The 15,059-nt window shown below is 39.7% G+C and overlaps 1 protein-coding gene across 1 annotated transcript; it reads left to right on the top strand.

Moving 5' to 3' along the window:
• The first annotated feature begins 46 nt into the window (after positions 1-46).
• Positions 47-14,624, top strand: PECR (peroxisomal trans-2-enoyl-CoA reductase). The gene is made up of 8 exons (XM_032190579.1): positions 47-161; positions 3,140-3,273; positions 8,246-8,411; positions 8,865-8,946; positions 10,484-10,580; positions 12,674-12,784; positions 13,297-13,408; positions 13,526-14,624. The coding sequence occupies exons 1-8, from the start codon at positions 47-49 to the stop codon at positions 13,612-13,614; spliced, it is 906 nt and encodes a 301-aa protein (XP_032046470.1). The 3' UTR covers positions 13,615-14,624.
• The last annotated feature ends 435 nt before the right edge of the window (positions 14,625-15,059 follow it).

The following is a 15,059-nucleotide window of genomic DNA, read 5'->3' on the forward strand; positions in this document are numbered from 1 at the left end:
GCGGCATGGGGCGGAGCGGCGGCTCGGGAGAAAGGGGGGGGGGAAAATGGCGGCGGCGCGGGGGCTGCTGGCGGCGGGGCTCTTCAGCGGGCGGGTGGCCATCGTCACCGGCGGCGGCACCGGCATCGGCAAGGCTATCGCCGCCGACCTGCTGGCCTTAGGTGGGCGGGCAGGGCGTGAGGTGGACGGGCAGAGGGTCGGGGTGGTGGTGGTGGGGAACGGAAGAGGGGACCCGGAGGGATAGCGGGAGCCGGGCAGGGGTGCTCGTGTGGGGCTGGGGGGCGTTTGGGGTCGTGGCGGGCGGTGCGTGGGTTTGTGGGGTTCTGGGGGTGGTGTTTTAAGGGATGGGCTTTAAGGGATGGAAATGGGGACTCGTGCCCACTCTGAAGTTAGTTTTCTTCGTAATGCTGCTGGGCTGAGTTGAACTGAACGCCTCGCTGCTGCTGAAGCTGAGCAGGCTTTTGAACTGTTGTCCCCGTGTTAAGCTTGGAGAAATTCCCTGTCAGTGCTTGTGACAACGAAGTCTTGAAGTTCAAGTATTGTACTTCAGCATGTGCTTTGTAGGCTTTCTTTCAATGCTGGTTAAAGGTAAGTGATGAAATCTGGAGGAAAAGGCACACTCTGTGGAAACATCTCGGTAATCTACCTTGCACCACCTTTTCTGCAGCTTCCAACATAAAATGTCAGGGTTCATTGGCGTCTGACTGGTTTCAGGTAATGTTAGATAAACATGATTAGGATAAATAACACCAAGTGTTATGCCCCACCACGTTGGGTGCGTTGTGTTGTTTAAATGTACACTGTGCACAGGGAAGAACTTTGTTAAGACTCTGTACTGGGAGGCATCTCTTCCCCTGGCCCTTGTTGTCCAGCTTTCCACTTGTTCTGTGGAGCTGAAATAAGGGCTCGTTCTGCTGCCTTTGGGTTACCAAGGAACAAAACATTATTTTTTTTTTAAGGTGTTTTTAGCTAGTGCCTTAAGAAGGTGCTTTTTTAAGCATCATTGTCACAATGTTCGTCAGTATTACCCAGTTACCTTAAAACTGTTCTTAACTTGATCAGCATTATTTATCTCAAGCAAAATGCAAATAACAAAAATGTCTCTCCGTGACATCCTAAATGGAAAACAAGGCTGCGAATCTCTAGTAAGTGTGTTGAGAAAATGGAGAAGGATCTGTGGCTTAAATCTGTCAAATGTAACTTTCATCTGCAGACATACTGCCTATTCCTACAAGATGATGACCGGGAACTATATCCATTTATACCTTGTACTTCAGGCTGTATTTTTTTGGAAAGGAGGCTGGTTGGACAGAGAATGCTTGTAGGAGCAGTGACAGATAATGCTGGTCACAATGTACATTGTTTGTTTTTATAACCAATCTTCTTCAAAGCCTTCTGGAGAGATTTAAACCATTTGTCTGGAACTGCATCTGTCTCTTCTCCCCTCAACCCTATCATGAAAAGGTCTGGTCATTCTTTGTGAAGAAAAGTAAGGACTTCAGTGAAGCAGTACCAGTTTGTGCTGTAGGTACCAGGTCTTCCCCGCTAATTAGAATCTCCCTGCTCATATTTAGCATATCTGGCACATTAGCATATCTAGCAAAGATAGTCTCCTACTGGACTTTATTCTTCGGTGTATTAATAAGCACTTAAGTTGATAAATGACACCGTGCTACAGAAAATCAGTGTTTTGTGTTAATTGGTGATTGCGTGTCATTTTATGAACTCTACTGTAGGGTTAGTCAGGTTATTGTGCAAATGACCGAGTCCTTAATCTAAAAAATTAGGAGACTTTAGAGACTAACATCTTTACCTGTGTTATTTTAAGATGGCCAACTACCAAAGGTGGAAACCTCATTCCTAGGGATATGTAGTTGCAGCGTTTCCTTCTATAAGTTTGGCTCCTTCTTTCCTTTTTTATTTTTTTTTTTCTTTTTAATTTAATTTGATGTATAGTTTCACAAGAGAGCCTGAGCCAAATGAACAGCTTGCTGCTCTTTACTCCCACTAGTTATTTTGGGTTGATTCTCATGTTTGTTTGATCACATGAGAGGCCAAATTCCACTCAGTAAAATAGCAACAAAAGAAAAAAAGGCACCTGGCAAAATGTTAACGTTTTTTTGGCTGGTTTACTTTGTTGAATTAATTTATGCTTAAGCAGATGAGCACCAGAGCTGGTGTGAGGAAAGAATGGCTTCTGTGGGGATACGAGGATTATGATGATGGGGAAGTGAGAGCAAGACCTCCCTCTCTGCCCACTTGGCAGTGGCAAGCTAGTAATTTGCTCATGCATAGTATGAAATTGCATGTCTAGTGGATTTGTACGAGGGATTAATCTAGTATGATCTCTTTCAGTCTGTGTAGTAGCAATCACCGAAGACTTAAAGCTGTCCTGAGCCCTCTGGTGACAAAGGAGACGAGACTGCAGTGCAAGTGCTTACTGTTAATTTGGTGCCTGCATTGCTGGCTCTGTAGAATGAGTCCTTCAGCCTCCAAATGCTGACACAAGCAGAAGGCTTGAGCTCCTGACTAGTATTTTTCTCTGCTTTCTGAGCTAGGATTATAAAGCATGTGCAAGTGCTGTGGGAAAGCCTCTGTTCCTGCTGTCTGCAGATAAGAGTTAATCTTGCAGCGGTATCATCCTTTCTTTCAGGCTCTGTAGGGTTAAAAAGCAGAATATTAGATTTGCTCACTACTAGTCAAAATTACAGCCAGAGTTACAGTAAGATTATTTTTGTGGTTTTAGGTGCAAATGTTTTTTTTGTAATCAAGACTAGCTAAAACATCTTTAAATCATGTAATCGATGAATGAGGCAGCCTTCAGCAGAAGCCGCAAAAGTCATGTCTGAAAGCTGCTTTGCTGACTCTGCAACTCACTGGCTGTCTCCCTTTCTGCAGGAAGGAGAGTGAACCTTTTTGTTGTTTTTCTTGATTGCTCTTTTCCTGGCACAGTGGGATCTTGTTGCTAAGAAGCACCTGACATCAGTCATTTCTCTCTCTCTTTCTAGAACTTCTTTGTTGTATTTTCCAGCCAGTGACTAAGAAATGCACATCCTACAAAATGTCTCCGTGATGTTATGAACTAGGGTAACTGCAGCTTTGACTGCTAGCTGAAGGATTTTTCATTCTGTCTCTACAGGTTGCAGTGTTGTTATTGCCTCTCGTAAATTTGACCGATTAAAAGCCACTGCAGAAGAACTGAATAATGCATTTTCTTCCGTGAGTCCTGCCAAAGTGACTCCCTTGCAGTGCAATATCCGCAAAGAAGAGGAGGTAACGACTAGTGATCTTGTTTTGGGGTTTAACATGTCATGAGTATATCATGTATATAAATTCTCAGACCTCCAAATTCAGCTCTGGCCCTCTCAGGAGTACTCTAGGTGCAGTAAAAATCTATTAAATTGATCTAGATAAAGCTGTGTATTTCCAAGGAAAGACTGTTTGTTAGCAACCTAAGCAAGAAAGCATTTGTAAATGCGAATATTTTTCTGACTGCACCTACTTATTTCAAATATTTTTAAGAGAAGCAGGCTTTGGAGCTTTTATGTTCTAGGGCTGAGCTGGAGCCTACGTGATGTGGTTCTGTGTCACATTTTTGTGACACCAGTGGGGGGGTGGTTACTTGTGAAGATGGAGACCTTCAGACTTGCATCTTCAAACAGGAAGTCAGAGCATGGAATCTCAATGCTTGTGAGGTGACAAATTAAGTTACTGAGACGGTTCCTGTGTAGTCAATTTTGCTCATATTAAGAAGAAAAAAATCCTAGCCATGTTTCAAATTTTGGTTACAATTTGAGCCATGCAAAACTATTGCTCTCAATCCTTATTACAATCACAGTTGAGATTTTTGTCACAAAAATTGAAAGATCAGGAGCAGAAGTACTCCATCCATGTCCTTCATATCCTGCATTCATCTTCTATTTTTTTTCTGTGTAAAAATTGTAAAGTCCAACCTGACAATGGACTTTTATCTCAAGACTGCTATAAAACATTCCAGTTTTTTTTTTTTCTTAACCTTTCAAAGTCTCTGTTAAAATCTAGCAAAACTTAAAGAAACATTAATGACCTTCAGTAGCTATGTGAATTCTGGAAGTATCCTAATATACAAGCACAAGCCAAATAAAAATAAAAATTCTTCCTCCATGGGACAACTCAGGACATAAAATATTTATACTGACATACTTAAAGGTTTTTTTTTCCTAAAGGAGAAGAACCCTGAGGCTGTGCAATATGTCACTTCACCTACTAGTGGATTTTAGGTTTGTATTTACCAGGATCAGCAATATGATATAATAGTTTATGACAGATGTCAGAGGGCAACTTACGTGATTAAAGCTACACGAAAGCAAAGAGCTTCTTCCATGAAAGTGTTCTTCCATGTCACTGTGCCTGCAGAGAGTAGTCTGGCATGCTTAATAATTTTCTGCAGGTGAATCTTATTTTTGCATCAACTTAAAAGTGAGGTAGTGGTGACTGCAGCGTTGTGTAAAGTGGTAGAGGACTGGGATGGTAAAATGAGGCAATCTCTACCAAAGAAACTGCCATTCCTTCTTTGTTTCATATTTTAAAAATACAGATTTGTCAAAACAGCCATAGCAACTTTAAAAGTTTTCAAAGCCAGTTTTGAAGCTGTTAAAGCCTGGTGTGTTGTGCTGTGTGAAACGCTTAGGCATTATCTTATAGTACAGCTAGCCACAATGGCACGTGGAGAAACTTGGTGTCTCTTCTGTTATCTGGGAGTTCCATCACGGAGTTATTGTCTTCCATTTAGTTTTAAGCTCTAATCATTTCCAGATACACCAGAACTTTCTTAGGGCTTCTTCATGCTGTATCGCAGCACCCTCTGTCAGGTACCTTCTGCTAGAGAAAGTGCTCATAAACCGCATCCACAGTAGCCCCTATAGGGCTGTGCTCTGCACTTACAGCTAGAACAGCACCGCTATTGCACCGCTGTTTTGTGTGTTGCTGAGCAGTGCTGGCACAGCATTGCTTTCTCTTTCCAGACCTCCCCAAAAGCCAGCAGGCTGGGGGTGGGCAAGAGGTGAGTAGGGAACATCGCCAGGGCAGCTGACCGAAACCAACCAAAGGGATATCCCATACCGGATGGTGTCACGTGCAGCAATAAAAGGTGAGAAAGGGGGAGGCTCCTGTTGTGAAGATGCTGTCCTCCCAAACAGCTGCTCTGCGTATTGCAGACCTGCTTCCCAGTACAGGGCCAAACATTGCTTCTTGATGGGAAGTAGAAAATAATTGTTTTTTCTCTCTCTCTGCTTCCATGTGACCTGTGCTTTTATTATTATTATTATTATTATTATTATTTTCTCTTTCTTTTCCCTTTAATTAAATTATCCTTATCTCAACCCATCAGCCTTTTTCTGTCCCATCATACTTTCTCCCTCCCCCCCCTTTGACTTTGAGCTGGATGTATGTTTTTTTTGTTTGTTTGTTTTTGCCTCCTCAAAGTAACTTTGAAGACAGCAGAGCTCATTCCTCTTGTGTGCACTAGTTTGGATCTGTGAAATTCAAACATGAGAAGGTTCATCTCTCATCAAGGAGTGCAATATGGCTGTTAGAGCTCTTTCTGGCTTGGGAAGACCCTAAAGAAGGTGCACTGAATTAATTGCTGCAGAAGCTTGCTGGCAGATATCCTGGGGATAGCTTAATGAATGTACATTTTAAAGTCTCTTAATCTTCATCCTCAGAGGCCCTCCATCTTTCTAGCAAAGCTTACTTTTCAGTTAATATGCAAAAAATAATCTTGCTTGATAGAGGATTTTCAACCACTGGTATAACCTGTCAGACTTATTTCAGTCAAAAGAGTCTGCTGCTTCTTTTGGCTAGTTTTCCATTGACTGCTTTGTGAAGGATAACAAAACTGTTTTGTTTTTAAATATGGAGAAGTAAAGAGTTTTGGGATGCCCGCTTTGGGTGCACCTGAGGTTTCCGTGTTCTGTCTTCAAGTGGCTTTATCCTGAAGCAGTGGTGGTGCATCCACCCCTTATCCTGAGGTCTGGAGCTTATTTAGTGAAAACAGCAGTTCAAAATTCTCTGCTGTTTCCCCTTTCCACATTGAGCTCCATCAGCAGCTGCTGCTGGAGCAGACCCTGAGGCTAAAACCTATCATTTGGACACCTGACAAATAAGAATCCTTGGGAAGGACTCAATACAGTACTATTTAGCACTTTACCTTCTGTCTGAGTTCACTAGTAACTTTTCTTTTCCAATAAACATTATAGCTTAGCACAGTCTCAGCTGGTATATAAATACTTAATGCCTGTGTGAAGCCTGTAGTGGAAGAGTGCAGCTTGGCGGGGAGTTGCAGATAAGAGATTCCTGTTGTCTTACTTCAAAATTACACAGCAATAACACAAAAATGCCTGTTTTCCCTGTGCAAGGATACCTACTGAAGAGCTAGTTGAGGACTAGAAGTAGCAGGTAATTTACCTCTTGAGTTCTAATACCACTCAGAGGTCCCTTGAATTTACGTGGGCATTTGCCCTTTTTCTCTTGGTGTCAGCGAGTGCTGTCATCCCAGTAATCTGGGAGAGCATGCTATTACATAGTATTTTGGAACTGCAGTCACACACACAAAAAAAAAAAAAGGCCCATATTGAAGAGCTCCAGTTTTCTGGTTATGTCTGAAGTGCCTGAATTTGTTCTTTTTTTTTCTTTTTTTCCTTTTTTTTTTTTCCAAAAGTATGTCCTAAGCTGTTAGCTAAACCTTCTGGAGTCCCTCTCTGCTTCCAAGGAGAGTCTAGTATCTTTTTTATGAAGTTCTTCCTGTGTGGGTTTTGATTACTTTGTAATGAAAGCTATCATCTTTAGTTCTCACTGTGATTTAAATGTGTTCCACCAGATCCTTTTTCTCACTCTGCTGGTGGCTGCTGTCACCATGTTTACTGTAATTGGGAGAAGCACTGCAAGCAATACTTCTTCTTCGACATTGTGGAGATTGCTTCAGATGGAACCATCTGAGCAGTGACTGGAGAGCCTGCCAGCCTTTGCTGTCTTTCAGAAAACAGAATTGTTTAATATTATTGTTGTTGCTGTTGCTGTTTTTTGGTTGTTTGGTTGTTTTTTTTTCTTTGTTTTCTGTGGTCACAAATACTAGATTAAATCCTTACATATGCTTGGGTAGACTAACTGATCCATGGTTTCTGGCTGTGATAGCTATTGCAAACACAGGAAACCCTTGTCCAGTTTCTTGAGGTAAATATTGAATTATTAAGTGGCTGTTATAGATGTCTGATCGCTATTTTGTAATAGGAAAAACACATCCACTTCGGTATCTGCAAAAACCTTGAATGCTTTAGAATACATCCCCCATTGGAAGTTCTCCTGTGTTTAGCGTGAGCGTGTGAGGATGCTGCTGTACTTCCAAAACAGAAAACAATGCAGAAGGTTGAACTTACAGCCTGTAGCTTAGATTTGGTCACTATTAGAGCTAGGTTTAGCATCTCAAATATCTTTCTCCCATATGAAATTAAGACACCCCTCTTCTGCACTGACAGCTCCTTGAGTAAGTGAATAAAATGTCTATTGATATTTGCTATTAATACCCTCTCAGAGTACCCAAAGGTAAATAGTACCAGACAGTGCTCTTAATCGTAAGTATTCATCCTGCTTATAAAATATCTGCTTAGTCACATACTCACCTTTCTTTTGCTGAAGAAGACAAGTTACGTCACTTCCAGCACTTCCTAGAGTTCATGTTCTGTTTGGTAATGACCTAAGTCTCTTGCTCTGTCGAAGGTCATTAGCTGTTGCTTACTCCTATGTCAGAGCTTTAGTGAATACTCAAAACTTCTGCATTAGAAAGTTAGTTTCACATGTTTACTTGCATTTTCTATTCAAAAACACTCAGGTATATGGGTCAGATGAAAGAAAATCCATAGCTATCTTATATGGAGTTCTTCCAGCATCTGATGTGAATGCCCCTGCGCTTGTAGAAAATGTCAGTAGGTCTTAAGTAGCAGGCTTTTATGTTTGTTTTTACAAACCTTCAGCAGCAAAGATCCCTTCTTCTTTCAGTGCAGTATACCAGGAAGATTTCCTAAGTAAACACAGATACAGACTAATCTTAAATCCTCACTAAACCTGTCATACCAAGTGTTTGAGCTTTTCTGAAGTCTGGTACCTCCTCCTTATGTGTGGAAAAGGGTATGAGAGAGAAAACGTGTGAAAAGGAGACTGGGTATATAGCTTAAGCTGCACTTTGCCATACTTCAAAAACATACTGTTTTAGGTAGAAACTCTGGTGAAGACTACACTGAATCTGCATGGGAAGATTGATTTCCTGGTGAATAATGGAGGGGGCCAGTTCGTGAGTCCTTCTGAAGCTATCAGTGCAAAAGGCTGGAATGCTGTCATAGAAACAAATCTGACAGGGACTTTCTACTGCTGCAAAGCAGGTGAGGACTGAACATTATGAATGTTTGTCTGTTTGTTTTGTTTTGTTTTTTTACAGCAATAACAGAAGACAAAAAAATATAGTTTCCCTATAGCCACTATAGTTAGTAACACAGGAGGAGACTTCGCTCCCATCAGGAGTGTAAATTTAAAGTTAAATTTAAAGTGTGATCTGTGATTCTTAGATAACATTAGGAAAGTGGAAATGAAAGTAATTTACATGGAAGGCACAAGATCTTGATGTCCACAAAAGGCTCTCGCCAAATGCTGGGCAAGGCTGCGTGTGCTGTCTTACTGATCAGGTGGAGAGGCTGTGGTAGAGAGCAGGTTGTTATCTAAACCTGCACTGGAAGCCTGTAGGGTGATTGGAGTTGGACTTACTTGGCTTCCAGTTGGCAAGTTCATTCGTGTGCATTTCCTCTGATATTTATAGGTTATCTTCCTCCTTCATACAGTGTACAATGCCTGGATGCAGAAGCATGGAGGAGTCATTGTCAACATTACTGCTGCCGTGACAATTGGGTTTCCTGGAATGTCGTAATATAAATAATTATTTTATTTTTTGCATTTTTCTATATTCTTCCCCTAGAACTATTAATTACTCCTAAATACTTCATATTGGAAAGGTGTGCAATGGGCAGCAGCTCAGTATAGAAATACACTAGTTAATGTCAAGAGAGAGCAGTAATGATACCTGGCTGTACGTGCAAGGGTCTTTTTATTAATCCAGTAAGAGACCTCAAGGTGAAAGACATCTCTGGTCTCTGTCAGCTACTTTGTAAGAAACTATGAAGCAAGAGTTGTCAGCAAAGCTTTCACTGGGAATGGGATGCTGGTGGGACTAGTTGCACTGAAATACAACCTTTGCTTCTTCCCTCTCCAAATTGCTAGTGGGTTTGTAAGAACTTGGCACCTCTTTTCTTCTTCTACTGTCAGTTTACAAGTTTTGATGGCATAATTAGTTACAGGAGTTGGATGGGGAGTAAGAGGAACATACCTAGCGTGTTACCAAGTTTTGGTTTTGTCCTTCAGGCCACATAGTGCCTACCTTTCCTGTTTTCCTCTTTACTGCCACTTTGTAGCTATCCTTCTTGGAGAAAGTCTGTGATGCAGTTCTGTTTCCTCTGCTACTTTCTTGACTGGGAGAAGGTATAAAAAATGCAACATTTACATTTCTTTTATACTGACAAAAAATATCACAGCTGTCTGCATTAAAATACAGCATCCACTCCATAGGCATATGTTTACCGTATTTGTTCTATTTTTTTCTTTTAACCTTCTAAATGAATGTGAGCCAGAGCCTTCTGGATGAATTTTTATGCCAAAAAGTTCCGATTTGTTGAAAAAAAAAAATTTTCAGAAAATGATTTTTTTCAAAGTAAAGTTTGAAGATGTGAAAATGCTGTACTTTGACAGGTTCCTAAGTGGAAAAAATCTGAGCTTCTTTTCTGAAGCTATGTTTTTAAATATTGAGTTTCTATTGAAGAAAATATAAAAATATATACATAATTTGAACACGTGTTACATTATTTTTCTTTGTCCTGATTCAGGGTTGAAAGTTTTCAAAATCTTAAATTTTCAAGGAATGGGGTGATATTTTTTCATTACCTCGTTCTTGTTTAGCTTATACAGAATAAATGTGGAGATCCACAGGGTGGTGCTGAAGCTACAATTGTTAAAGTTTCTCTGCTCTTCAGAAATCTGGATGAACTGTCGCTGTGATTGTTAGAATAAATTGTTAGAATATTTGCCAGTTGAACCAAGAAATAACTAATTCTGAATAACAGTGGAACAAAATTTCCAAAATAAAATTGTATATAAATGTGGATGGATAGGCAAGGCTACTTTCAAATTAAATTCCTGCTGAATTGACACGTGTTTAAGGAAATTATAGCATAACTCATTTAAACTTGATCACAGTTTCACAGTTCAAGAACTAGAAAATCCTTCTGCATCTTGGGTGGCTGGTCCAGCCATAGGACAGTGCTCTGACTGAGTGAGGCTTTAGTGGGATTAACATTGGGCACTGTTAGCTGAAGGAGGAGATGCTTCTTTTGCTTTCTTTTCTCAATAGGCACTCAGGAGCTGCAAGAGCTGCAGTGAATAACCTAACCAAGACGTTAGCTTTGGAATGGGCCCACAGTGGAGTAAGAATCAACAGTGTTGCTCCTGTAAGTAATCGCAAATGCTGTGATTACACTTAGCCACCACACGTATTTATGGTTAAACCTTTCAGACTGAAAGGGATTTTAAAAGCTAGAGCCTCCAACTGTTTGTGGACTTTTATTTATGTGTTTTTAATTCTCTCATCTACGTTTCTCAGGTCCTTTGAGAGCATTTTATATTGTTTGGATGACAAGTCAGAGACGTGGGGTAAAATTGCTTCTGCTTTGAACTGGCACTCTGCCGCTCTAGCTTAATGAAAAGAAGATACCTGTGAGGAGTTGGGGACCTGTTTTACAAAATCCTCACATAAAATTACTGAATGTTTTGTCTTTCAGTAGTAACACAATCACATCTGAGTTCACAATTATTTTTCTGTATGAGGTTCATGTATGATTGTGGCTTCCTCCTGTATTTAAAAAATTATTATGCCATACATTCAGAGATTCTCAAAACTTCTTTTACTTTGGCTTCTGCATGCCAAGTTAGGTTAGTTTTAGTCATAAAAAGACTGTGTTTGGAGTGGACCTTCTCCAGATGTATGTTCTGATATTTACATGCATTTCTTTTTTCTTATCAAGTATATGCAGACAGGAAACCACTACACAGGTCATCTAAAATATGCCTGACGTGTTTCTAAGGAAGTAGGTAGCATGTAGCAATTGTTTTAAATAATCTTATAGAAAGACCAGATATATTTTTGTAGTGCACAGTGCTGCAGATGCAGAGGTTATATAGAGGCCCTAGCTTTGAAGTCTGAGATGACATCTGTTGTGATTTGTGTAACCTTCACTCTTAATAACAATTTACTTTGCACATTTACTTTCTTGAAAACAAAAGGAAGAAGGTAAACTCCGTCCAACTACTTCACAGAATTTCTAGGTTGGAAGAGACCTCAAGATCATCGAGTCCAACCTCTACTTCTACATTCAGAGTTTATTTCACAGTACAATAAATGTCAGATCCTTCTAGGAAGATCTTCCTGCCGTCTGTGGAATAAAAGTAACATGATACACAGAAATCCTGTGCTAAAACACCTGGTTTGGTTTCTTTTGGCATACCATAGAATGCTTAATGGAAAATGAGTAATGTTCTCTCAGGTAACGGCTCTTAGGTAGCCTCTGTGAGGCCCAATTCATCTGGAGACTTGTTAAATATTAAGGTCTACTGGCTTGTTTTTCCTGTCTGTTTTGTGATTTATCAAGTCTTTAGGAAATAAGTAATTAGGACACCATTTTTACGTGTGTATATTCTTAAGGCATGCTAATTACTTAATGAATCATAATAATTATAGCATGTGTCAAATGAGACTTTTGACAGGCAAACACTTCAGTGGTTTGGATTTATTTTTTCTTTTCTCCATCTGTGTTACTGTGCTGGTGACAAAAATATATGGTCTAGTTAGGGTGATACTTTATATCTTTCTGTTACCTTTGCCAAACGACAGTTGCTCACATCTCACACATTTTAGAAGAGAAATATTCTTCATGAATGAATTACAATGTTGTTATCTTATATAAATTTGAGTCCAAAATGTTCTGTCAGAACTCATCTACATAGCCTTATGTTCCTATTGCTGTAGCCTTCATCTTCCCACTTGAGTCTAAGCTGGACTGTGTAATCAGGAAGGTCTCCTTTCACTTCTTCTGTAGCAGCTAAGTAGAGAGAGTCTGAAATGTGACTGCAAAATATGGCTGCTTCCATAATTCACAGTAAAGTCATTCTAGTATTCGTGCAGATTACCAATAAATAAATAAAAGTTAAGAACTTGTTCTTGGGGTTTTATAGTTTTCTGTTGCAAGCTTATTTGAAATGCTTGTTATTTCTAAACAGTCTTTCAGTCTTTATACTCTTCATTGTTATTGGAGTGACAGTGAAGATTTGGAATAATCTGAATTATTCTGCTTGAATAGACATATGGCTATCCGTTAAATTATGTTTTTAATTTATAAACTATACTATTTCATCCAATTTAAAAACTTGCATTCAAGTGCTGTTTAGATGATTAGTCCAACAGAAAATCTGAAGAACTTTAAAATTTTCCAGCAATCACAACTTGAACATGTGAAAGAGAACTTAACTTTGTTTTGTTTTAATACAGGGAATAGTATTTTCAGAAACTGCTGTTGCCAACTATGGAGAACAAGGTGCAGCAATGTGGTTAAGGAGCATACCAAAGGTTCCTGCCAAGAGATCAGCTGTTCCTGAGGAGGTAATGTATTTCAGAGTATTTGTGATGCTCCTATTTCTGTGTCTCTATTTTTACACCACTTTGTTATATGGAGAACAGTAAAGACTTGATTTTGAACTGTGGTAGAGTATGAAGAAAGGAAAAAGCTTGTAATAGCATGTAGTAGTGTCATCCAAGAGACTAACTCAGTACTCACTGTTTCACCAAAATTTAATTTATGTGCCTCTTACAGCTAAAATATTTCGTATTTGGCATTGGTTTCTGGAAAGGTTGACTTCTAGCAGAGAGGACCAAAAGAATGAAGATGAATATGGGAAAAAAGTGTATTTTAAAAGTACTAGAAAGCTTACAGTTGTTGAACTGTTATGTTCCTGATGTTTGTAGCTGGAAATGTGGTTTTAATATTGTGGTGGTTTTTGTTACTGGGAAGAAAACATAGCTGTGTCTTGCCTGTGTCAGTTTTCAGAAGCATCTTGGACACAAGCAATTGGTAGAAGTTTAAGAAAGATTAAAATTGTCATTCTTTTTATTAGATCTCTCCTGTAGTGTGTTTTCTGCTGTCTCCAGCTGCTTCTTACATAACTGGGATAACCGTGGTTGTAGATGGTGGCCAAAGTTTATATCGCAATACCATAGAAATACCAGGTAAGAAATGGGCTAAAAATAATGCCCTTCAAGTGACTGAAGTTGGGCTATGGCAGCACACAAAAATAAAATGCCTGCTTCCTCCATCAACTAAGTCCATTGTTTTGTTTTCCTCAGATCATGACAGATGGCCTTCCCCACCAGAAGGAAGAAATTCTGAAATGCTTAAGAAGCTTCTTTCTGGCGACTTCAAGCCAAAGCTGTAGTAAAATGAGATTTCACCTTATTCCCAGTTGCACAGTTCCTGGTAATCCTGCTTTGTGACTTGGGCTTACAACTGTCAGTAATCTGAAGTTTTTGCACCTATGTAACTACATCAAGTGCCTTGACTTCCATTGTGTTTAAAACTTGAAAAACTGTACGTAGTACATCTTCTTCTCTGACAACACTCACTGCCTCCTGGGAAGGAAAGATGTAAAAGACAAATTCTTCATTTGCACTGGCATTAAGTTATGAAGGATCTCAGAAGCGATTAAAAAAATGCTTAGTTCCAAGTGAAGGGGTAGAGAGGGAATGTTGCAGAATCATTCTACTCTAAATATGGGGAGGAGAAGATTTAAATCTTTGTTATTGCTACCTGCATCACTAACCCTTGAGGTAGCTGTTAGGTATTTACTCTTTGTGTTCGACCACGCACGGAGTGATCAACAATGATTTTAAAGATTGATTAGAGTAGGTATTTCTCTGAGGTGGGGGGGAATTAAAATAAAACGGTGGTTGGTAAAGCAGCAGAACACTGCTTTTACAGCTTCAAACTAATAAGGCATTTCAGAAATGTTTCCAGTTGTTTGCAGATATAATGACATAAAGAGATGAGCTGGCTGCCACTTAAGTTTGATAATAGAATAATCAAGTAATAAACTTTAAAATACAGTGATGGAAAACAATATTGATTCAGTAATTTAACAGCGAAGTCTTGAAGCACAAGCTGTGGTGTGTATTGCAGTGCTTTTTGCAATATGGGTATGCCGTTGAAAGAAAAACTTGGAATCCTTCATTTATCAGTTTAAACACCTTCTGTCTATACTGTGTTCTGTACTGATATGCTGTGTTCTTATGACAAAACATCAGTGTCTCTAAAGCAGGCATGATTTTTGTGCTCAATGGAGCATTTTAGATGCTTCCATTTAAAAAACAAATGAAAACAACAACAGAAACCCAGCCTCTTCAAGTGATACATTGTAAGACTTCTGTGTTTGTCCTAATTATTCACTATGTTCCCATGTCTGGTAAGCTTAACTTTTTTTTTTTTTTTTTAATATGGCAAATAAGTGATGAGTGTGGTAAAAACTAGAATTTGTCAGGACAACTTCTGTCCCAAGGGTTGGTTTTACTCGGCTGGGCGGCTGAGCTCTACCACAACCACTCTCTCACTCCCCCTCCTCAAAGGGAAAAGGGGAGAAAAATACAATGCAAAGGGCTCAAGGGTTGAGATAAGGACGGGGAGATCACTCAACAATTATCATGATGGGCAAAACAGACTCAGCACAGGGAGACAGTAAAATTTATTGCCTATTACTAACAAGCTAGAGAAGTGGGAAACAAAGGAAAGAAACCAAAAGCACCTTCCTCCCATCTTCCCACTTCCACCTCTCGCCCCGACATGGTGAAGGGGAATGGGGGTTATGGTCAGTCTACAGTGCTTCTCCAC

Source organism: Aythya fuligula, chromosome 6 (assembly GCF_009819795.1).
Source record: "Aythya fuligula isolate bAytFul2 chromosome 6, bAytFul2.pri, whole genome shotgun sequence".
Lineage (NCBI taxonomy): Eukaryota > Metazoa > Chordata > Aves > Anseriformes > Anatidae > Aythya > Aythya fuligula.

Bases quoted from the DNA above. Each gene is read 5' to 3' on its own strand.
- PECR (XM_032190579.1), top strand. From the start codon at position 47: ATGGCGGCGGCGCGGGGGCTGCTGGCGGCGGGGCTCTTCAGCGGGCGG. The intron at 162-3,139 runs GTGGGCGGGCAG...CTGTCTCTACAG, and splicing joins CGCCGACCTGCTGGCCTTAG to GTTGCAGTGTTGTTATTGCC. The intron at 10,581-12,673 runs GTAAGTAATCGC...GTTTTAATACAG, and splicing joins GAATCAACAGTGTTGCTCCT to GGAATAGTATTTTCAGAAAC.